This window comes from Archocentrus centrarchus, chromosome 11 (assembly GCF_007364275.1).
Source record: "Archocentrus centrarchus isolate MPI-CPG fArcCen1 chromosome 11, fArcCen1, whole genome shotgun sequence".
NCBI lineage: Eukaryota > Metazoa > Chordata > Actinopteri > Cichliformes > Cichlidae > Archocentrus > Archocentrus centrarchus.
This window is the reverse complement of record NC_044356.1, coordinates 11,828,372-11,853,828: the sequence shown is the minus strand read 5'-3', so window position 1 is coordinate 11,853,828 and position 25,457 is coordinate 11,828,372. Positions and strand designations below refer to the sequence as shown.

The 25,457-nt window shown below is 40.3% G+C and overlaps 1 protein-coding gene across 1 annotated transcript; it reads right to left on the bottom strand.

Moving 5' to 3' along the window:
* Positions 1-7: 7 nt before the first annotated feature.
* On the bottom strand, positions 8-25,350 carry skic2 (SKI2 subunit of superkiller complex). The gene is made up of 29 exons (XM_030741245.1): positions 25,243-25,350; positions 24,797-24,915; positions 23,908-24,029; positions 23,540-23,657; positions 21,966-22,080; positions 21,807-21,881; positions 21,641-21,694; positions 21,382-21,545; positions 19,815-19,970; positions 19,534-19,679; positions 17,259-17,405; positions 17,093-17,177; positions 16,909-17,015; positions 16,579-16,725; positions 16,399-16,495; positions 16,092-16,304; positions 15,424-15,534; positions 13,759-13,870; positions 13,533-13,651; positions 11,192-11,323; positions 10,950-11,087; positions 10,751-10,855; positions 9,712-9,841; positions 9,467-9,593; positions 7,728-7,938; positions 6,823-6,933; positions 4,431-4,649; positions 3,883-4,023; positions 8-513 (listed from the first exon to the last, which is right to left on the bottom strand). Exons 1-29 carry the CDS (start codon positions 25,253-25,255, stop codon positions 313-315), a joined length of 3,735 nt encoding a protein of 1,244 aa, XP_030597105.1. The 5' UTR covers positions 25,256-25,350; the 3' UTR covers positions 8-312.
* Between the last annotated feature and the right edge of the window lie 107 nt (positions 25,351-25,457).

Genomic DNA, 25,457 nt, shown 5'->3' with positions numbered 1-25,457 from the left:
GGCTTTGAATAGATTTTTATTACTGTACAATAAATTACAATGCAGGTTCCCCACAGTCTGCACTTTGGTCTGTTGGTTAAAATGAGCCCCTCCATCCTGCTAAGAATTTGTATGTAAACATCAACACGTTTTGCAGGCACATTCAGCTCCAAACATGTGAACACACTCTTGTCTCCATCTCCCCCATACATCTCCACCTTCCTCGCACCTCTTGCACAAAGAAAACACTTGGCATCTTGACACAGGCACCTTGGCGAGCTCACACGTTCACCATCGTCCTCATCCTCGCTCCCATGCGTGCTGCTGCATCTCTCAGTGGGTGTACAGGGAGGCGGTGAAGACGATGTCCCTGCGGATGGCCAAGGAGGCCTTCTCCATCTTGCTCCCCAGGACAGAGTCTCCCACAATGCGGGCAGCCTGCCTCACCTCCTTCAGCACCTCGTCCAGACGCTGAATGCAGCGGACCACCGTGCCCTCCTGGACGTCCGTGAGCTGGGCGATCTCGGCGAACGGCTGGGACGAGACAGAGGAGGTGGTGAGGTGGTGAACAATGACGAAGGAAACTTTATCAGCGTGAATGTATCTTAAGTTTATCCATCCATAAAGTAAGGAAACTGTTTCTATGGTAACTACTCCAGGATACTGAGGTGTAATGAATAGATAAACTTGTCTATATCATAATTATCACTTTATCATTCAAGAGCAGACTGCAAAGTAAAAGCCAGAATTTAAAAGAAACATAACTAATTACAACTCTCTCACTCTGCCAGTTATAATTTTGTCCTTAAATTATATTTTATGACATTACATGACAAAAAAAAAAAAAAGTGAGTAGCTCTGCACGCAGATTTAAAAAGAGCAATTAGGAGCCAACTGACATTATTATACTGCACTCAAGAGTTTTTAATAATGCTTCATTTGACTGGAGAACCACAAATCCTGACAAATGCAGCCAAGAAAGTTAGCCTTTAAATCTTAATTCATTTACAAAAGGCAGTTTAAGTAATCACTACTTTTCCCTTTCACATAAGTTTGGCTAAACTGAGTCTTTGTTTATATCGGAGGCAGTCAGGCTTCTTTATAAGCTTTACTTTTCCTTTGGCGAGTACAGTGTGACACCAAGAGCTAAGAAGGTAATCCAGTGTTCCTGTTTAACTGTTCTGTAGATTACATAAGAAAAACATACAGTTTACAATGATTTCTGAATAAAAATGAATCATCTTGCATTTTTTATGAGAGGGAAAGTAAAGCTCAGTGTAAATATAGACAAAAATGGCATAATTGGGACCATTATAGGAGTCTACAATTCAAAGAAATATAGAATATCTACATTATATCAAGAACTAATGACAACAAAAGCCAATACAACACTATACATCAAATTAGAATATCATGAAAAAGTTGATTTATTTCAGTAATTTTATTCAAAAAGTGAAACTTGTATATTATATTCATTCATTACACACAGACTGATATATTTTTCATTTTGATGATTATAACTGACAACTAATGAAAACCCCAAATTCAGTATCTCAGAAAATTAGAATATTGTGAAAAGGTTCAATATTGAAGACACCTGGTGCCACACTCTAATCAGCTAATTAACTCAAAACACCTGCAAATGCCTTTAAATGGTCTCTCAGTCTAGTTCTGTGGGCTACACAATCATGGGGAAGACTGCTGACTTGACAGTTGTCCAAAAGACGACCTTTGACACCTTGTACAAGGAGGGCAAAAAACAAAAGGTCATTGCTAAAGAGGCTGGCTGTTCACAGAGCTCTGTGTCCAAGCACATTAATAGAGAGGAAGGAAAAGCTGTGGCAGAAAAACAAAGTGTAGAAGCAATAGGGATAACTGCACCCTGGAGAGAATTGTGGAACAAAAGCCATTCAAAAATGTCGGAGAGATTCACAGAGAGTGGACTGCAGCTGGAGTCAGTGCTTCAAGAACCACCACACACAGACGTATGCAGACATGGTTTCAGCTGTCACAGTCCTTGTGTTGAGCCACTCTTGAACAAGAGACGGCGTCAGAAGCGTCTCGTCTGGGCTAAAGACAAAAAGGACTGGACTGCTGCTGAGTGCTCCAAAGTTATGTTCACTGATCAAAGTACATTTTGCATTTCCTTTGGAAATCAAGGTCCCAGAGTCTGGAGGAAGAGAGGAGAGGCACAGAATCCACGTTGGCTGAGGTCCAGTGTAAAGTTTCCACAGTCAGTGATGGTTTGGGGTGCCATGTCATCTGATGGTGTTGGTCCACTGTGGTTTCTGAGGTCCAAGGTCAATGCAGCCGTCTACCAGGATGTTTTAGAGCACTTCATGCTTCCTGCTGCTGACCAACTTTATGGAGATGCAGATTTCATTTTCCAACAGGACTTGGCACCTGCACACAGTGCCAAAGCTACCAGTACCTGCTTTAAGGACCATGGTATCCCTGTTGTTAATTGGCCAGCAAACTCACCTGACCTTAACCCCATAGAAAATCTATGAGCTACTGTGAAGAGGAAGATGCGATACACCAGAGCCAACAATTCAGAAGAGCTGAAGGCCACTATCAGAGCAACGTGAGCTCTCATAACACCTGAGCAGTGCCACAGACTGATCAACTCCATGCCACGCCGCATTGCTGCAGTAATCCAGGCAAAAGGAGCCCCAACTAAGTATTGAGTGCTGTACATGCTCATACTTTTCATGTTCATACTTTTCAGTTGGCCAACATTTCTAAAAATCCTTTTTTTGTATTGGTCTTAAGTAATATTCTAATTTATGAGATACTGAATTTGGTTTTTCATTAGTTGTCGTTATAATCATCAAAATTAAAAGAAACAAACACTTGAAATAGATCAGTCTGTGTGTAATGAATGAAATATAATATACAAGTTTCACTTTTTGAATGGAATTCAATGAAATAAATCAACTTTTTCATCATATCCTAATTTTATGAGCAGCACCTGTATATTGCGTTAAGAGAAGACAGATATTGTTTAAAATCTTGTTATCAGCCTTTAAGAAAGCCATGACAAAGAGATGGTACAAACTGGATCCACCAGCACAAAAAGAAGAAATGGACCAAATGTGCATCTATGACAGGGTGAGGACCGAAATATTAATGTCACAGGAACAAAATGTAGTAATGTTTTTTGACATTTTTTCTTTCCCTTTTTTGTATGTGTGAAACAGGAAAAAAATAAATAAAAATAAAATAAAATAAAATAAAATAAAATAAAATAAATAAATAAATAAATAAATAAATAAATAAATATATATATATATATATATATATATATATATATATATATATATATATATATATATATATATATATATATATATATAAAAATCAGTCCCAGTGACAGCAGGGATTAAAGTGTAATCTTCATCATCTGGCATTAAGTGTTGTCTTAATCTGGATTCTTCCTTCTTTGTTTGGGGCTAAATATGCACATCAGGTAGGCAGAGCTGGTGGATTAATATTAATATGCACTGCACTTTTTCGTCTCAGCAGAGGAACGGGACATCTGCGTCGGCCGACCTGATGACTTGTTAGGTGGATTTAGGAGGATCACGCTGCTCACACTCCATTTCCACTTTACTGAGATCTGACAAAAGTTAAACTGCCTCCACACGCAGGCATCTGTCCAATCTGATGCTGCACCCTTACAAAACTGAGAAACTTAGAACAGATCCAGCAGAGGCTGAGATGGATTGTGGAAAGCTGCTCTAAGAGCCACAGGACACTTAAATCTGCTTTTACTTCCTCACTTTTCAGTGAAGTCATTCAAGTGCCCGTTAAACACACATTTTTAGATATCCAGGCACACTTCCTCTCAATAGCAGGTGTGACTGGGGTCAAAATAAAGCACGACAAAGCTTTAAACCTCACCATTCCTCTGGCCCAGCAGTACACCACCTCTGTGAGGCCGAACTTAAACTGGCCTACAAACTCCTCAGCTGTCTGTGGTATCCCACATTCCCGCTGCAGCTCTCCGATACGCTGAGCCACTGTCAGCACCTGGTTGATGCCCTGGAAGAGAAAAAGGGCACAGATTGAGAGTTTATGTGGGTGGCTGGATAGAATAATGTAGGTACAATTGACTCACTCTCTCGCCTCTTGGTATGAACATAATGACCTTGTCATCTGTGCTCAGGAAACCTGCTTTACAAAATCTGCTGCGGTGTTTCTGCCCTTCTACGGTTGGCACTGCTACTTAAGTCATCACTAATTCAGATGGCCATAAAGCTCTTTCGTGTTGGGGCCGTTCACACTGACATAAAGACCACGTGAGTGATTTAAAAGTGAGCGAGCGACTGGTGTGAGTCAGTCCAGTCGTTGTCTTTCCTGCGGGATGTTGCTCATCAAATCTGCACAATGTCATGTGAGTGTTTGCGTGTGCGTGAGTCACAAGGAAGAAAACTCCTCTGCCTCCTCACCTCCTGCAGCGTGTTGGTAATGTGCGGCTCCACCTGTGTGTTCTGAGTAAAGACCAGACAGGAAAGCAGGGCGGCGCTCTCCTCGGGCGCCAGCGGGCTCAGGACGTTCTCGAACAGAAGCTCCGTCAGCAGCAGCTCGTGGCTGCTGATCTGACAGGCTACGCGGCCTTTCAGCTGCACTGCCCCACCGCTGTCGATGTACTGGAGGGACTGAAGCACCTGAGGGAGGCCAGCAGGGAAATAAACCTTTGAGTTTTTTTGTTCTGGGGTTTCACTGGACTCACTGAGTTAAAAAAGTACTGTGTTCCTCAACCCTGGGAAACTACGCAGCAGGTTCTAGAGACAAAAAAAAAAAAAAAAAAAAAGCCAGTCAGTGTAACTTTGATCCAGACTGAAAAATCTCACAAGAAATGTGACTGAAGGATGGTGTAATCACAGACATGTTACTGCAAAGGATGCAGTAAAGCGGCCTGAACACTGACCTGCAAGTTGCTGGAGTGCATACAAATTCCCTCAGTGAGTATTAGGGACTGCATCCCTAATACTCACTGAGGGAATTTGTCATTGTTGTTGCTGTTTATACCAGCACACTTTGGATTCCTCCATCAGCTAATAAAGAGCTCATCAAATTCATTTGACTGTGGTTAATTAGGGAATCCTCACCATCTTCTGCACCACTTACTGGACATGCAGCTGAACACTTTCTCTAAGCTCCGCTGCCACACAGAACAGTCTTTACCACCTCATACCTTTTTAAGCTCCTTATTGTATAATACTTAGAGCAGCTTCACAGTGCAGTGGTTTACACATTTGCTTAGCAAGTTAAAGGTTACTGGTTTGATTACAGCTGGAGTAAAGCTATAAATCAAAACATGCAGAACTACCTGCTGCAACAACCTCTTATTATGAGAGAGGAGCCAACAGTTGCATGGTATAACATTTTGATTTACAGAATCACTTTATTGGCTGCTGTAACACAGCAATCTCCCAGCTTTTGGGATAAATAATGCATTTCTTCTTTTTCTTCTTCTTCTTCTTTCTCTGGTTATCAGATGATGAATTCTTGTCACTTTGTTGATCGAAGCATTTTTGTTGAAATATCTGAAACAGCTCAGCAGTACAGTCTGCTTTAAGTGCTAATTAGCAAACATTAGCATGTTAAAAATTAATTATGTGATGGCAAAAATCACCAGCACCATCACTGTTAGCACGGCAGAGAGAATTCATATGATCAAATATTTAATATCCAGCAACTGGTACTAGAATCATAGCCCGAACCACCTCAACTGGCTCCTTTCAATGTGGAGGAGCAGCGGCTCTACTCTGAGCCCCACCCAAATGACTGCACTCCTCACCCTATTTCTAAGGGAGAGGCATGCCACCCTTCAGAGGAAGCTTATTTCTGCGGCTTGTATCCACGATCTTGTTCTTTTGGTCAGTTAACCAAAGCTCATGACTATAGATGAGGGATGAATTTTGAAGATTTGCTGCTTTCTTTTGATGAAAAGTGAATATTTTAAGAGTTTCTGACTTATTTTTATGCTTCTATTAGATATAGGAAAGACAAAGAAAGACAAATCCAGCAGAAATCCAAGTAGACTCAAACTGAGGACACTGTGGTAAATTTCTGCTGTCTTGGGAATATCACGGGTTACTCAAAGCTTCATTTACACACGCTCTGAATTTTGGGAAGTCGTGATGGGAACTTTTTTTTTCCAATGAGTCAACAACAAAAATATATAAAATATATTACTAAAGGCCTAAAAGCAAATTAAAAAAAACAAAAACAAACAAAAAACAGATTTTCAGTTTATGAAATAAACACCCTCTCTGCAAGACTGATGTGGGACTCAATTAACAGATGTCAATTAATTGATTAATTAACCATGATTTTTTTTTTTTTTTTTTAAATCAGAAAATGATGAAAGACATTGTACCAGAGGACACTGTAACATCTTCAAATCACTGACTGAGAACCAGAGAAGAAGAAGAAGAAAATGTTACTATTTGAGAAGCTGAGGAACCGAGCTGTCTTGGTACTTGTTTACTCAATAAATTACTAAATTATAAAAATAGCTGGGGCGCCGTGGTTAGCACTGTTGCCTCACAGCAAGAAGGTCTCCGAATACTCCGGGTTAGGCTAATTGGTGATTCTAAATTGCCCATTGGTGTGAATGCGACTGTGAACAGTTGTCTCTCTATGACAGGCTGACAAACTGTCCAGGGTGTACCCCGCCTCGCCCTATGGTAGCATTTATTGCCCCCCCCCCCCCCCCCCCTCCCCCCTCCCATTGGATAAGCAGAAGAGAATGGATGGATGGATAAACATAGCTGGTGATTTATTTTTCTGCTTACTGTGGAAACACATCAGGACAAAGACTCTGATTCAAACCTTGATCCTCTGGTGGTATTCTGGCAGCAGAGTCAGAGACTGGTCCGACACGAGGAAGAGCAGCCGGTCCAGCTCCTCCTGCAGGCTCATTCTCTCCTTAGTCCGAGCAAACTGACACACACAGACACACAGCATACTTAATTTGGGAAATAAAACAGCTGAACATGGCCTGATTTCAGGCCATGTTCAACAAAGAAGAGGAAAAAAACTACTGTACTGTCAATAAGAGTACTTTAAACCACCAAGGACAATTACTGCATTGTAGTGCATGCTGCACTAACTGATGATTTTTATTAACCACAAGGTTGAATAAAGACATAAGGAAGTGTGAATGCACAGTGATAACAGGAGACGGTGATTCTGCAAGTAGAAATTTGTTATCTAGAGTAATGACCATTTGTGTGTGTGTGTGTGTGTGTGTGTGTGAGAGAGAGATTGTGGCTCAAATGACATGCTGTGCCTGTGAGACAGTGTTGAGCTGCAGCTATGAGCCTATATGGGTAATTATAGAAGCAGTCAGCTCAGATTCTTGCATCTTATCTCCTCAATGAGGCTGCCAGGAAGACAGGAGAGACGGCACAGAAGCAGAGATCTTGTGGTGGAGTTTGATGTTATTATTGTGAAATTAGAAGAAGGGAAAAAAAATGGAAAGATAAAATGAAACTGGATTTGGTATGAGAAGGGAGAAATGAGAGATGCTATCAAAGAGGGGGCAGATTGCAAAATAAGTGGCTTATGTAAGGGTGTGATGTTAATTAGCTGCATAAATATGTAACTGCTGCACAAAAGAAATTAGATTTTCTTTCTTTATTAACAAAGACTGAGAGTGAAACACTCTTCTCATCCCTCAGCTTTGCAGCAAATCTTAAAATCTTACACACACACTTACACACAGAAACACGCACCTGCTCTGCGAACATGGGTGAGTGGATGCAGTTGAAATCCCTGAGGCTGTCTTGCAGAACACGGAGCCTCATGGAGGCCTCCACCACATCAATGCTCTTCAGCTGGAGGTCATTCACAGGGTCAAGGGTTGCTATGCCACTGGGGTTAGCCTCTGCCAATCGAAGCAGCTCCTGCGTCGCCGTGGAGATGGCTTGACCAGGAGGGTCATGCCTAAAGGTCAAAGGGAAGAGATGAAGATTTTTACTCTGACAGTGCAGACTGATCTGACAGAAATGTAAAAAAAAAAAAAAAATTTTTTTTTAAAGTTTAGTTGTGCCAAAAAAGAAACGGTGGTGGTAATGAGCCATCTGGTAGAGTGATGGGGCTTTTTGTGACACCCTTTTTATTTCTCCCTGTGATCCTTGTCAATATCCATCCTGTCACTTTCAAACTCAGTGGATTTAGGCATACAGACATGGTTAAGATGACCTGCTGAAGTTCAAACCAAGCATGAACATGAGAATAGGGGGAAAAAGGTCATTTAAGTGACTTTGAACGTGGAAAGACTGTTTTTAAAAACTGCTGATCTCCTGGGATTTTCCCACACAACCATCTCTGGGCTGATATGAAGGCAACAGTAACTCAAATAATCACCCATTACAACCAAGGTATGCAGAACAGCATTTCCGAATGCACAACATGTCAATTCTTGAAGCAGATGGGATACAGCAGCAGCAGAAAACCACACTAGGTGCCACTCCTGTCAGCTAAGAACAGGAAACTGAGGCTAAAATTAACATGGACTCAACAAAACTGAACAGATAGAAGATTGGAAAAACATTGTCTGGTCTGATGAGTCTTGATTTCTGCCACAACATTCAGACGGTCAGGTTAGAATTTGGCATAGACAGCATGAAAGCATGGATCCATCCAGCCCTGCATCAATGTTTCAGGCTGCTGGTGGTGGTCCAACGGTATGGGAGATATTTTCTTAGCACACTTTGGGTCCTTATTACCAACTGAGCATTGCTCAAAGTCACAGCCTACCTCAGTATTATTGCTGACCATGTCCATCCTTTTATGACCAGAGTGTACCCCTCTTCTGATGGCTGCTTCAAGAAGGATAATGCACCATGTCACAAAGCCTAAATCATCTTAAACTGGTGTCCAGGCCATGATAATGAGTTAACTGTACTCAAATGCCCTCTACAGTAACCAGAACTCAATCCAACAGAGCACCTTTGGAATGTGGTGCAATGGGTGATTCTAAGCATGATGTGCAAACGACAAATCTGCAGCAACTCTGTGATGCCATTATGTCAATATGGACCAAAATCTCTCAAAATCATCTTGATGCATTTGTGCCATGAAGAATTAAGGCAGCTCTGAAAGCACAAAGGGGTCCATCCCGGTACTAGAAAGGTGTGACTAATGAAGCAGCCGTGAGTGTACGACACCATGACATCATCTGTTGGTTAGTGAAGTCCTGTTCTGAATCTACTGAAGAATTTTGCACATCAACATTTTAGTTTTTTTAAACTGGACATGACAATTAAAGGGGTGGAACTAACTCAGAAACCGAGGGACACTGCACGCTCCAGCAACTTGAGACTCACAAGGGAGGCCCACTCTAAGGCAAACCCTACTTTATAATCTATTTCATTCTAACGAAACCACAAACGTCACCCACCGTAGAGTATTTTTCATTTTAATAACGAATCAACATTTAGGTTTCCTAAATCGACAAAGGTTCACACACCTGAATCGTGGCTGTTGTCTCTTATTGTAATTATCAATGATCCTTTCTGGAATCACTTTGAGGGTTTTCACGGTGATACCCGAGATGTCTCGAAGCTTCAACTTCTGCACCGTGTGGCTGCAGGAGCCTGACGAACATTAAAGGAATAACAGGAAATTAATTCTTATTGTGCCGTCAAAAATCAGTTGAAAAGCGTTTTGTGAAAACAGGGCTGGCTGACATCTGCACCTAAGCAATCAGCCTACCTTCAGGTATGAAGAGAGATGTGTTGTACAGGTGAGGGAGAGCGGCGTTGTCGTTGCCTTTTCCTTCCTCGTTGCCCTTCTCACAGATGATGAGGGCTGTGAATGTGCGGTTCACCGAGTCATTGGACACCTGACACACAGAGAAAGACGACAGCGGCAGAAGTCAGAAAGAAACAGGAACAGGCAGACTGCACGCTGTTCACACATGATGGACGTCAGTGGCTCGGTAAGCAGCACCATTGTGAGTTTTCTTCACAGGCCAAACACATGCAGGCTGGGTGACAGAAACTCTACTCCACCCTCTGGTGTGAATCGCTGTCTGGGTGTATTTGCTCTTTGACTGGTGACCTGTTTTGCTTGTATGTCACCTGTCTCTCCTGTGAGCCCAAACACTGGGAACAGAGGACGTCTACTGCTGGAAGGAACACTGGGATGGAGACTTGTTAAAATGCTCTTTATCATCGCTGACAATTTTTTATTTTTTTTGTGATTCTCTATCACTTTCTGATTATCTGACTGTCCTTAACATGTACTTTAATCAAGAGTTGATATAAAATAGAGGCACTAAGCATATAACTCAGGATATACAGTAAGATCCACATATTTATGGAGTCTGACACAGTTTAGGTTCTTTTAGCTGGTCACAAAAACACTTAGTTATAAGATGAATAGGGGTTTCAAAGTGCAGACCCTCAACTTTCATTTGAACAGATAAAAATATTGCACATTACATATGTATGCACAAATATGCTTTCTTTTCTTTATAAATTTAATCACATATGCAGTACTGTGCAAAAGATTTAGGTCCTCTTTAGGATTTTATCTGCAACATCTTCAAGGAAGTGTCTGATTGCTCATGCATCATGAAAACCATCTTCACCCACAAGCAGTGGTTCTGAAACAGGTAGTATGACCCCAAAGAGTCCTGATCTCACAGAAGAACTGTGGTAAATTCTCTGATATAATATGCTTTTTAAAAAAATTAGTTTATCGCTGTTTTAAAGGATGTCACACTGAATTTACATAACCACACACCTACCTGTAGGATAACTCCTAAGGCGTTGAGATGTTGCTGGTTGTTAACCACAATGACTCGACCAACTGATAGAGCCTTGAGTCCGTTCACAGACTCCAGAATAGCGTGCTGAGATTGAGACAGCAGGGAGGAAATGATCAAGATAAATGAACAGCTGATTAAAGCTCTATGTGACCTTCATCCTGAATATGTGCGAGTTTACCTGGAGGGTTTCTGTGGTTTTCTTCAGCTCAGTGACAGTGTGGTAGTAAGGCAACAGGTCGGAGAGCTGGCCCTCTGTGTCCACAGAAGGCATGGAAGACAGCATCTGCTTCAGCTGGCTGATCCTCTTCTCGTGGGCCTACAGCAGGAAGAAGACAATAGGAGAAGAGACATTTCACAGTCATTTTTACATAGGAAAGATGCTACAGAACAGCAACAATTACATGAAGCTGTAAATGTTACCTGAGTGTCTCTGTGGCTTTCAGAGAAGCTCCTCCTCATCATGTCGGTCACATGGAGGGCTTCGACTCGCAGCAGGTTGAGGATCATGGTGTACGTCAGTCTGAACTGGGACTGGAGGACGGTAGGTTTACCCTGAGCCAGACACACAGGAAGGAAAGTCAGCACAGAAATCGGATGCAAGACTTTTTCTAAAACAAAAAAACTAGTCTGATTCCATTTCATCTATTGACAACACTGATTTCTATTACCTTTAGAAAGTTTTCATTTTTAAAGGGTACCACTTATGTTTCTCCTTATGACTGTTTTATACATACTATTACAATAGTGAATGCCATTTAAACATGACCAACGTTTCAAAAACTGAGGTCAGCATGTATACAAGCAATTATGTCAAAAGAGTAGATGTCCTTAATAGGGTCATGTCTGGCATGCAGCTCTGATTGTGAGCAGAGCAGCCTCACCTGCTGTTCAAACATTCTGATTACTAGCCAATCAAAACAAAGCTCGGTTCAGCTCAGTTTTTCTCTTAATAAATGAAATCATTATTTAAAAATACTGTTGGGTTTTTGACAAATATTCTACTCAACTCGATAACACATTAGCTTGCATATGTTGTATGCCACAGAAATAACATTAAAAGCTAATTTAATAGAGTGACTAATCAGATGAGCTATTACATGCACATCCAGCAAATACTTAGATCCATTTTATTCTCAAAAGGCCTGACTGTAAGTTTTTGCTGGGTGGTTATAAAATGAAAAGACAAATTTAAAGTATATTAGCTGCGTGATATTTTACCTCAAAAATCTTCATCACAAAAGAATACTGAATGTTGTTTTCAGGTTGAAAAATGAAGGTTCATATGGGAGGCGATGTATATGATCAGTCTGTGTGCAATAACTGACACCACATTTTAACTACGCCATTGATTATAACTGACATGTTTATTAGTGCATGCAGGAAGATAAAATATGTCCTTCCAGCCTCATACTTCCTGTATGTGCTGTTATTACTAGGCCTAATAAAAGGTTTACTTCTGCTGACCCTGCCGGGTGAGTTTCAGACCCCCTGGTCATAATTTTTTAGTGGCAAAACTAAGTAACCTTCACAGTCACTTAAAAACCCAGATTTTACATGTCACAGCAGCCACAAATACTTATCAATGTTTAAATAAAATAAAGAAACTCAGCCTGCTGGGTCACTGCTGGAATACCTTTGTCACCAGAAGCGAACATAATTTATTAAGCCTTAATGTATGAATGCTATCTTTAACATAATGTATTCTTACCTGCACTGTTCTGACGGTATACATGACCAAACACTTCATTACCAGTTATCTGTCAAAGGTCTATTTAAACACATCAACTTATTTGTAACTGGTAACAAATAATCAAATCATTAAACACTTGCATAATTTGAGTCAGTCCTTTGAACCTCATCATCATTACGAGAAGCTTATTATGACATCCTTCCTGAGTAATTACACCTATGGCATAGTTTTAAAAAAAATCCTATGTGAGCTCCTTCTCGAGCTATTGCGTTCACAAAATTTTCAGTAAACTTGACCTCTGACTTTGAGGTCAATGTCAGGAAAATTCAAATTAGTCTGAGATTTTTAGAAGATGCATCTATGGTGTCGATTTATAAATCCTAGGTGACATTGAGTTATCACGTTCACAAAGCTGAAAGTTGGCTGTCTGCCCGGCAGGGTGATGTCAATAACCCATCAGCCTTTTTAGGCTTTGACTACTATTAAAATCTGTTTGATAAAACAAGAATTTTGACAAATATAGAAAAAAATAAGAACTCAGGAAGGGAGCAAATACAAATCACAGCACTCTATATACCTGCATATAACTACCTCTACACTTCTGTATTTATATCTCAAAAATCTGATTATATCTCCGATTCCCTGCCACGAATCAGCCTCAAAAGTCCAGAAATGTTGTAGAAAAGACCGCATCAAGTTTAATTTTGCACCATCTGTAGAAGAGGAGGCTCTGGCTTTCCTACATTTAATAAACTGAAGCTTCGTTGCAACAAAAAAGGATAAAGAACATTGTTTGCCTTTGAGTCCCACACTAAACCCAGAGCAGTGCTTTTCAAACTGGCACAGAGGGAGACTGTGTTAAAATAGCCCACTCAACTGTGTAATTAAATGTTAAATGAATAACGGAGCGTGCAACACCTTCCTTGAATCAGAGCCAAAATAAACAAGTGGTGCTGCCTTGCTTTAGATGTGGAGAGATGGTTACCAGGAGACGATATATAAACCCGTGCAATATATAAACCCAATGAGGCAGGTAGATAATATGAAATAAAACACGGCTCTGGGCCTCACCAGCATCATGGCGTGCAGATCCGCCATCTCGTGAACGCCGGCTTTACACAGAATGATCACAGTGCCCGTGGCGTCCAGACCTCGGCGGCCTGCTCTGCCCGCCATCTGAATATATTCACCTAAAAGTACAGTTCACAACATGAAAAGAGGTGTCAAAATGTTCTTGTTTTTCTCCACTCCAATTTATCCTCAAGGATGAACAAGCTGGAGATGGAGAGCATCAAACCTGGCAGCAGATTTCTGAAGCCGGTCCCGTCGTGTTTCCTGATGCTGTCGAACACCACAGTCCTCGCAGGCATGTTCACGCCCATCGCAAAGGTCTCGGTGGCAAACAGCACCTGAGAGACGAAGGGGAATACGCAGACAACTGGCAGAGCTATTTTTATTTGCAAATGAAGACAAGTGTAGCAAATAGGTGGGTTTGCAGCACAAAGATGTTTCTGCAGTACATCTTTCTTCTGATCATAAGCTTTAAAATGAAAACAAGCATTGCAGGTGCATCTTATCCCAGACTCAGACTGCAGGCCTATTCGGCCCTCATTCACCTTCCCCATCAGGGTTATTACAGAGTCATTCCGAGTCATTTCATTAAATGCTTCCAACCTGATCATCACAGATTTGCCTGAAAACTTTTTATAACAGGAGTTACCCAGATTTCATGTCCCCATAGTCCCATTTTGTTCTGCTTCCAACACATACATAAATATGAGTATTTTAAAATTCATATTGTGAAAATGAGAGTGAAGAGAAATTTGCTCTTTCTAAAAAAGAAAAAAAAAGAAGGTTATTTGGATTTGGTGCATGTTGTCATACCTGGGGAATATCACTGAAGCTGGATGACACCCCCACCCCTTTCAAGTTTAATATCCCTAAAGCCATTCACCTGATTTGGAGTGTTTGAAAGAATATTTTGTGACTTGTGTATGAGAAGCTTTAAATAAAATCTCAGCCCTCTACCTGCAAAACTGTGATTTCTACAGGCCACCAAATATTTTAGGGACTTTAAGCATCCACCATTCTTTGTTAGCTTCTGCTACACTCCTGAGAGTCCATATTCATAGAGCAATAGCATAAGACAGCACAGCTAGTTTCTATTTTATTTTGGTTATATTTTATGGCACCCAGTTTCAGTTTTATTTAACATTAATAACCTTGCTCCTGACATTCTGAGTAGGAATCCTCCATCGGGACCTCTGTCGGCACTGATATCCAGTGCAGTTTATCTGTCCTGATTACGTCCATGATTATAACAGCACTTTCTCAACAGCCAAAGAGAGAGTCTACAAGGTCGTTATTTTGAAGTATTATCAAAATTAACTCTACAATGGACTGCAGGGCATAAAAACTGCATGAATAGCATTACTAGATAAGAACCCTTTAAAAGGTTTACTGACTTTACCCTAAAATGAGGTTTTAAAGGTTTTTTTTCTACCATCATCTTTTCTGTTACAGAATTTTCCCTTTAATTCATAGATTCACTCATATTACAGCTAAAATGCAGTAAAACCTCTTGTTCTCACCTCTGCCTACTGCGTCCCCCAAAACATTTTCCCATCGAGACTTATTAAAGTTTCTGCCTTTGTTATTTCCCCACTGCAGCATTATTGCCAATATTAGCGCAGGCAGTCACATCGCAGTCTGCACTTCTGTTTACATCTGCACCCCCATGAGACTATGTTAAGTGCAGTGGATTGCTCCCTCTGGCGCAATAATCTCAATAACATCCTGCAGTGTGTGTTGCACCATTATTTTCAGAAGTTGTCGAGCATGCATGTTTAAAATTTGAGCTTCCCCTCACGCCCAACGCAAGCATGATTTCAAACGCTCCTGCAGTCTGAGCCTGGCATCATCAGTGTGATAGCTTTGCTTCATCTTCCAGTCGCTCACTCACTTTTACGAGACCTCTGGAGAAAAGCATCTCGATGACCTCCTTCAGGATTGGCAGGATCCCGCTGTGATGGACTGCGATTCCTCTCTTTAGCAGGTCCCTCATGAGCAAGATCTAAATGATGGCACCCACAACAATCTGAAGCTGCATTAATGTGTTCTACTGTGCCAAAAAAAACCAACCCAAAAACAACAACAAATCTTTGATTGGAAGTCGGTTTAAGCGTCCTCCAAATTAAGCTGCTGTTAAAGAAAAGACTAATTTCCTCAAAAGCACAATGATCAAGTCATTTTTAAAATGAAATATCTTTATATTTACACATTTTCTATTTCTTTATATGAATAAAAGTTACTCTAAATATTCATTCATGTCCATATGAGTGTATGTAAACCCTGACCACATCTGTATATATGCTGCTCTACAGTTTATCTCCCATTTCTCTTTCAAGTCACGGACTGCTGCAGTGAAAATACACACCAAAATAGAGAATCTTTTTTTATATCCCTTCATTATTATGATGAATATATTGTACCTAGGGGAGCTTTCTGTTCCAGATGATAATTAAATATTCATATAAAAGAAGAAATTATCATTCATCACCACTTCAGAAAGCAGCCTGTAATAACAGTCTTGGGAGAGGAAGACTGGGGCCCCTGCTGACTGCTCGTTACCTGAGGCAGCTGCCGGTCTCCTCCTCGGAGGCGAGTCAGGCTTTTCTGGAAGAAAGAGTGGATCTCCGCCTTCTCTACGGAGGTGGTTAGGTCCATGGAGTCCAGCGAGCGGGCGTTCTCGTCACAACGGGTTCGAGAGAAGGTGAATGCAACCACCGGGGTCTGCTGCCGCTGGGACAGGAAATGCAGGAGGGTGAGCCACACTGCTCGGTCCTGCGGTGGGGGTGGTAGATGAGAACAGGAAACAAGAGGATGGTTTAGGGGAAATTAAAAGGCAGAATGCAGAGTAGTGACAAAAGAGAATTACCTGACTAGCAGTGGTGTTTTGAGAAGTGTTTTTTGTGCCAAATGATTGAGCATGTTTGCTTGTGCGTTCTTTCTTAGCCTCGACCGCTGCGTAGTACCTGAACAAGAAACACAACTTCCTCTATGAGAAACAGCTTCAATAAACGATTAACTAGTGAAGTACCACATGGAATAGGTGTACCCTTTAGTGAGGAAGTTTCCTGCAGCATCCACCAGCAGGAACATCTCTTTCTGAGTCTTGGTGCTGTTCCCAGTGTACAGATAATGCTCCAAGGGCACAGGCCTCTTCAGTGTACTGATCACATAAATGTGCCTCTTTTTAATACGACTGGGTTTTTAAAAAATGAGAGAGAGACAGAGAATTACAATTAATGACAGAAGCTCAAGCCTTGCTCTGTCAGTTTTGTGTGAGAGCAGATTTCTAAAAGAGAATTACTGACTGCAGCCACTATCACCACTTCACAATTAGCTCTCTAATGCTCAGTGGCTGTTATCAGTGTGGTGCACCTACCCGATCCACTCACTGAACTCCAGAGCGTTTGGCACTGTGGCGCTGAGGAGAATGATACTGACGTGATCGGGAAGCATAATCAGAACCTCCTCCCACACAACCCCTCTCTGAGGAAAACAAACATGAGAGGAAAGTCAATTATCCTCGACTCAATCAGTAAAATCAGGTGGGGACGCTCCCTGACCTCAGCATCATTGATGTAGTGAACCTCGTCAAAGATCACCCACTCCAAGTCCCTGATGACCTCTGAGCCGTTGTAAAGCATAGACCTGCATGAGGAGAGCAAAGTAAAGCAATCTAGAAACTTTACTTACGGAAAATATCACTCTTAACATTCACAACAGCAGTACCTGAGGATCTCAGTGGTCATGATGAGGCAGGACGATTCAGGACTGAGCTGGACGTCCCCCGTAAGGAGTCCAACGTCCCCGAAAGTGTTTTTAAAGTCTCTGAACTTCTGATTGGACAGAGCCTTGATGGGAGACGTGTAGATGGTCCTTTAAAAACACGAGAAAGAGAGAGAGAGGAGAAAATAACCCTCTAATACTCCTTCAGATATTTTACATTCCTCACTGGTGCAAAGAAAGCAACACATTAATCTGCAAATTATGTATTAAAAGATTAAAGATGCCGCAGTGATGTGAAAAAATTCTCTCACTCATGCATGAGATAAAACAAAAGGCTGACATTAAACTTTGTATTCAACCACAACGATGAAATACTGCAACTAAAATTGCCAAATATTGCCATTTGCTTTATTTCAGTTGATTAAATAACACAGTGGGATCATTTAATTTTAATTTAATCATTTAACAAGTCTTTGGTGTTTTAACTTCTGCTGTGATTTAAACACGCCCACTGGGATGTGCCAGTAGTCCTACTGCTAGGTAACAGGTGATGACAACAAGCAGTGACAGGCCTCAGATTACAGTTAATTATGTTAAATATAAATTTGACTGATATCTGCATACATTTTACCTGTAGAAAAATGTAAAAAACAAAAAAAAACAAAAAACAAATACACAACCAAATAAATAAAAAAAATCACTAAGTATCATCCATCCATTGTTTTATTATTCAGATTATTTTATCCTATCAATATTAACTGCTTTCACTTAAGTCAGATTTGAATCCATTTAATCCCTTGTTTGGAAACTGAAAATATTTGACTTTTGTGCCACCCTGTGGTTGTGTCAAATATAAGAAAGCTGTAAAAATGCCAACAAAACCAAATTTTTATAAGTTACACTACCCATCTGCAGTTTGAAGTAAACATTAAACAAGAAACTTAGCCATAACACGAGTTAGTCACAACTAACTCATAACCTTTTGAATACCCAGAGCTTCATCAGTTGCCTGAATGTGAGGCAACCAATCACAGCAGAAGCATGTCCCTACAGCTGATCCACTCCAGCAGCTATTTTTACTGTTTTACTAATCGTCACTCATTATATAATGGCGATGCTCCTGTTTTTACTTTGAAAATATTCTAAGTAACACTTTACCATTTATTATATGATGTAGTCAGCTTATATAATCTGTGTTTTGTTTCTCTGTCCTCAAACCTGGTCAGAAGGGTTGGAGGATCAATCCCCGACTCCTTCAGTCCACATGCTGAAATATCCTTGAGCAATATACTGAACCCGAGCTGGATGCATCCACGTGTTTGAGTAAAAGTGTTGTATGAATGTGTGTGTGTGTGTGATTGTGTAAATGAAACTTGCAGCAGAAAGCAGCTTTAAGTGCTCAACTGAGTAGAAAGGTGCTCTGTAAGTACCAGTCCATTTAACATGGCGCACAGGTGCATGTTAAGCCCCTGAAGGTTCTTTGACATCATCCGCCTAACAACAGTCTAAAATCACGTTTTTAGCATTTATGCACCTATAAAACCTTATAAAAGCGTTGTATCACTTTTATTTCACAACAGTAATCTCTAATTTAAATCCACCTTACCCTGTAATCACCTAGCAACAGGCAAAAATGACCCCCGCAACTGTGTTACACTTCCAGCAGGCAGCTGGTGCTGTTGTTTACTAGGAATTTAGATACTTTAACTTTTCCCAGCTCTGGGACAAATAAAGTATGTCTTATCTTCTTTATTCCTGGCATAAGTCTCAAGCTATAAAGGGTAGTGTGACAGTTAGCCTATATGTTGGTAAGTCCAGCTTTCTTGTAATGTTTTCAGTTGTTTTTTGTAATGCATTTGGTCTCATGCAATCATTAATTTATTGCTTTGATAAATAAACAGGTATTTATATAGTACTTTTATATTCTTACTGAACGCTCAATGTGTTTTTACACTACAAGCCACATTCATACATATATTCATGCAGCACTTTCTTATTCTATGCACTTTAAGTGTTTTTTTTTTTTTTTAAACCTATCACATTCTGATTAATGCATCAGGAGCAATTTGGGGTTCAGTATGTGGAGAATATGACACATGGAGACTGGGATCAAACCACCTTCAGCAGAGAACTTGCTCTACCTCCTGAGCCACAGCTGCCTCGTTTTATTAGTGTTCTGACCTTCTTTTCCAGCCTTGAACACAAGACTTACCCCTGTCTTTTTAACTTGTACTGGAAAAGGGTTTAGGCAACTGCCAAGCTGTGCACAAATACACACCTTGTCATGTGTTTCTGTGAGAGCGCGATGGCATACTCGGCCACCACTGTTTTTCCAGCAGATGTGTGAGCGGCCACAAACACGGAGTCGTGAGCTTCCAGCCTCAGCACGGCCTGCTTCTGGAAAACATCGAGCTCAAACGGCCACTGAGGCAGAGAAAGAGAAAGTGGTTTTCATGTAGCAGCTCATCACACACCATGTTCTGAGAAGCAACAGACAAAGAGATAAAAATATATAAATAAAACAGATGTATTTTGTAGTTTGATATGTTGAGTCCCCACCTTGAAAGCTGGGTTGGGGATGCGTTTGTAGAAGTCATCGCAGGGTGATGTTATGTTGACAGGAATGGCCCACTTCTTGTTTTCCTCTGTGTTCTCCTTTGGCTTTGATTTCTCTTCTTTTCGTTTATCTGGAGGAGATGAGGATGAAGCAGCATCCTGCAGACAGAGGAAAAGGAAACTGTCTTTTAATTGCTGCATTTATGATAACAAAGAACCACAACTCACTGAGCACCACATGCTTCCACGTGTATGTTGGCTTCTTGCTTAAATCTGGGCAGTCATGGCCTTTATAAAGACATCCCTTTCAGGGTTTTTCCTTTTAGGGGTGACTACACATATAAGGCAAAGAGTCTGTGTTACTTCACTTAACAAATGTTTATATGTTTTCCTGTTATTTATTTATTTATTTTTTTGCCATTTAATAAACAAAAATGCAATTCAAGTTAATTGACTAACTTACACCTCACTTAACCTCCTGAGACCCTGCATCCACATATGGGGACAATACATTTTGGCTTTGCTGCACCTTATACTTCATTGTGCTCAATAGTATTTTATACTTTGTTAAGTCATGTTGTTTTTGTTGTGTTATGCTATAAAATAATCCCAGTGTCCACATCTGAGGACATCTTTTTTTCCCCTCACAAAATTATGTAACAACCATGTAACAAAATACAACTTCCTGTTCAAAGAGGAAGTATATATACATTTCAGGTCCATCTAATCACAAATATCTAGGAGAAATTGAAAATACATCACAAACAGGAGCTCAGGTCCCAGGAGGTTAAAAATACTGGTTAAAAGTACTTTATCTTGGTCTAAGTGTTTTCCTTTGGTGGAAGGCCAAAATTTTTCTCCAATCATCAAAACCTATATGCCTGAATTTTGTTTGGTAAATGTCCACATGACACCAGGAAGAAATGCAAGTGCAAATATGACATTTGTTTTGGTTGTGAAACAGTTGGGGTCAGACAACAACAAAACATCTTGTGCAGGTACAAAGTCTAATATCACCAGATGTCATTTCTTTTAAGTATAAAAAACACATTTGCCATGTATCTGAATCTGCATACAAATTATATTTCTCATGGGGTTATAGCTCATTGTGTGATTTGCATGAGCCTCTGAAGGATCAGAGCTTTTTGTTCCCACATGTTGCTCAGCACGGTGGTGTAAAGGTTAGCACTGCTGCCTTTTAGGAAGAAGGTTCTGGATTCAGATCTAGTAGCTGCCTGAGAGGCAACCAAATCTATATATAAAAGATTTTTCTTTTTATGGGTCCCCCCCCCCCCCCCAAGACCTCAAACTGAGTCTTGACCTTTCAGTTTTAACCAAATCGCAGCACCGAGATGTCTGGCAAACCTTCCTTTTCATCGAAACCGCCTCAATACACAGCATGGACAAACTCGAACCACAGCTAAAACTTTTGTCATAATGTTTACCTTTAGGTTTTCAATCTGGCTTTTAGCTACATTTATATTATGATTCTGTATTAATATTTATCATTAACATATTATTATACTCTGAGGGAAAGCACTTTACCAGATATGTGAGATAACAGACGTACCTTGATGCCCAGGTCTTCCAGACTGTTTGTTCTTGGCAGTTTGGGAGCATCTTCACTTTCTTTGACTTCTTCCTTCTCCTCTGCCTCAAGCTGCAAACCAGTAATGTCTTCCACAGTAGACAGGAGCGACATGAGGTTGACCTCTGCCTTTGCTATTTTGGGATCTTCAGGATGCAAATTTAAATAGAGAAAATAATTAAATTATCTTTTTTTTAGACCATGTAGTATTTTATTTTCATGGGACAGTTTGACTTCCAACCTTTGTCAGTAAAGTCCATCCCAGCTTTCAGTCCAGGGGGGACCCTCAGTAAATCTACAAAAGTATAATAATAATGACAAATTAAAACTCTAAGAGACTAAATAATAAAAGGTGTTTGACATTATTTTACACTGATCCCGCTTAAAAGAAAAGAAAAACAAATCACCATTCTCAAAGTCAATTTCCTCCTCCAGCTCAGATTTCGTCTTGATTTGGTCGAGTGTCAGTTCCTCCATTCCTCCTGTGAAAATAATCAGTGCAACAAAAATATTAAAAGACGGCAAAAACTCCTCAGTTGCAGACACATGAACTAACGGAATCTTACCGGGAAGGAACGGGTAGTTGGTGTTGCTTCCTCTAAGGCTTTCTGAAGGAGGTCCAGGATGGCGCTGCAATGACAGCGAGTTCTTTGCTGACAGGCCGGTGTTCTCCAGTAACACCTACAGGTGAAAAAAAGATAAGAATATAGACCTAAAATGAAATTAATCAACCTGTGATTATGCACAGGACCATAATGATAATCTCCTGCTGCTAAAGATCAATGCAGCAGTGTAAAATGGAGAAACCTGTGCGGTCCTTGACTGTGAAATTTTTGTTTTGTCAAAAGTAAATCTATGGTGACCTTGAGGTCTAAAATACAACATCAACAAAAACACAATACTTCAGAAAACACAACAACATTTCAGATAACTTTTTTGGCTTTGAGACAGATGAAATCCAGCCCCTGGCAACAGGTCAGTGTCACTTCCTGTTTCTATGTTACTCAGCAGTGTCCTTACATGTACATTTAGGTGCATAAGGTTTTGGACAACGACACCGTTTCTGTAATGTTGTGTCCAGCTCCACCACCACAGTGGCTTTTAAATCAAGCAATCAAGATGTGATTGAAGTGCAGACTCTCAGCTTTAAGGGGTTTCAGGGGGTATAACAAAGGTATTAACCGTTTAGGAATTGCAGCCACTTTATACACAGCTTTCCACTTTGAGATGCTTAAAAGCAACCGAACAGCTGACTGACAAGCAGTTTCATGGCCAGATGAGGCCTGCTCCCTCACTCTTCCATAAAAAATTAAACAGATAAAAGATCTGGAGTTAATTCCAAGTGTTGAACTTGCTTTTAGTAGCTGTTTACTTGAACAATATGAGGACCAAAGAGACACTGATGGAAATTAGGGAGGTCATTATTATGGATAAAAAACCCAAATTAAACCAGGGTAAAGGCCTGCCAGAGCACCTCAAGGGAGAAAACGTGGTATTTGTTCATGTGCATGCATTCTAGATGTCAGGGAGTCATTGACTGTAGTGAAGAAAAAAAAAGTTCTTTTAAGTTTTAAGTATTAAAACAAACCTTATATTTAAAATGACCACACATAGCTAAAGCTGAAACATTTCTTGTAAACAATGAAATATTCTTTGTCAGGTTCAACAGTGTAATTTTTCCCTAGTTTATATTTCCACTGTTAAATTATCCCCCGTGATTCCAATCTTCCCATAAATCCTTTAACACTCAGTGAAGCGGCACAGAAACAGGAAATGACACTGACCCAGCAGGAGGGTTTGACTCATACAAAAACACAAAACACGGTCCCTACTTACTTGTTTTGTACTACTTGTTTGTTTTGCACTTTCAATTCAATTCCATTTTATTTATAAAGTGCCAAATCACAACAAACAGTCGCCTCAAGGCGCATTATTTTGTAAGGTAAAGACCCTACAATACTTACAGAGGAAAAACCACCATATAAATCATGAAGATGGAGGCAACAGAACAGATTGCTGTATATCAAGTTTATTCAAGATTTGTCCATGCCTTCCAGGGAACAAGAAACCAAATGATAAAAACAAAATAAAGATTGTGAGTTGAGATTTCCAAGTATTTTAATAAGGAACCTCACGTTACCTCAGTGAAGTCCAGCAACATCCCTGTGGTCGGATCTCTGACAACAGAGAGTCCAGAGTGAAGTGGAGACGGAGTGCAGTTGAGCAGAGAATCAACATTAATCTTCCTCTGAGACACCCTGATCAAGACAGCAAGACAAAAATTCCATCTTCAAAAATATGATGTTTATAATGCAACTGATTACAAGATCTTATTTGTAATTAATATTGGATCTGGATACCAACTATACTGATTACCCCTCTCCTCCGTAGACACATAAGAATTCAAGAAGCAGTGATTTTAAGATATTCTCTTTATTATTCAGTAAAATTAATACAAGTATTATTGATTTTTTTTGCATTAGCATTATAACAAGTCATCATACATACTTGAGAAACTTCTGGAAGGCAAAATCTTTGTCATGTACAGGAAGCCATGCAGGGTCTCGTAAAAACTGTTTTTCTACTTCTGTCTCCAGGTTCAGGCTGGTGGGAGGAAGCCCATGTGGGAGCTGTGGAGGGAAAGAAAAGATGAAAAATTCAGTAAATAGAAGAAGAGCCACCATAAACAAAACAAGTCAAATCCTTAAATGTACATAATTCCCCCATATTTACCCAAATGATTACCATCAACTATCCCCTGAAAGTAAAACAAATACATTAACTCTTTTAAAGTCTTTTAACCAGCACCTCGTTGAAGCTATGATACAAAGAGTTAAGGCCGTTCTGAAGGCAAAATGGGGTCCAACTCGGTACTAAGAAGCTGTACCTAATGTAGTGGCCGGTGAGCGCATGAATATAAATGAGCCTGTGCTCCCTAGCCTTCTTTTTTTTTTGCATTATACTGAATGTCTGGTAGAAACAGAGCTACACTCGCTTATCTGTCTGAGTAAACTTTTAGGTTTCATCAAGCACCGAACAGTTTTGATATTGTGACTATGATTGGATATCGACATGATTCTCCTGATACAAATACCGTGACAGATCCTGACAATAGGTCAGATTCTTTATCCACCCCTTATTGATTCCAGAGTGGAAAAAAGTGAGTCTACATAGGTTTTCACTATGAACACAGTGCAGAAACAGAATATAAAGGGCTTTACACAGACCTCCAGTGTGGAAAACCTTCACTGCAAGGACATCAGTGATTTTTATGGGAGTGGAAAATTTCTATAACTTCATAACAACATAATTTTTTAAAATACTAAATCGTTTTATTTAACTACAACTGAGTAAAAGTAAACAATATAAGTTAGCAGTCATTTTACTCCTTATTCACCGTGCTCTGTGGAGGTAAAGGCTGTCCGGGCAGAGGGTGTGTGATGAGCTCAAATCTGCCAGAGCATCCCATCTCCAGCAGGGACATGGGCAGGTCCATGGGCCCCGGAGGGGGCACATCTGCAAAGAGACAACAGGAAGAGTCTGAATGGATGAGCAAACACACATTTATGCTGTAACCAAGAGAAGAAAACGACTGACACGTTAAATAAACTCTTTATCTGATCGTATTTATTCAATAAATGCTTAACAGACAATATTACAGCCACTTGCTGATTAGCTAAATATTAAATTTGTGCTCAATGAGGCTGCAAAAAGAAGCTACTCTGTTAGCCACATCACAAACCAGCTGCATCAATGGGGCTAGTTAGCAAAAAAAACAAAAATCAGTTAAATATATAGAATTATTTAAGGAGCTGGCTTGACAAATTATAACCCACAACGTACTTATTCTATCCATGCCCCCACAGTCGCTAGTGAAAGCTAAAAGTTGCCACAAAGTAGTTGCTGCAGTCAACACGGAAGTTGCCAAATTGACAAGCGGAAGTGGTTAGCGACAAACTGCCTGACTAAAATAGGCTAACGTACGTATTTATGTCTATGGACTGAAACGTACACAACACAAAAAACTGTAACCTGTTTTTTGCAAAGCTGTCTATAAC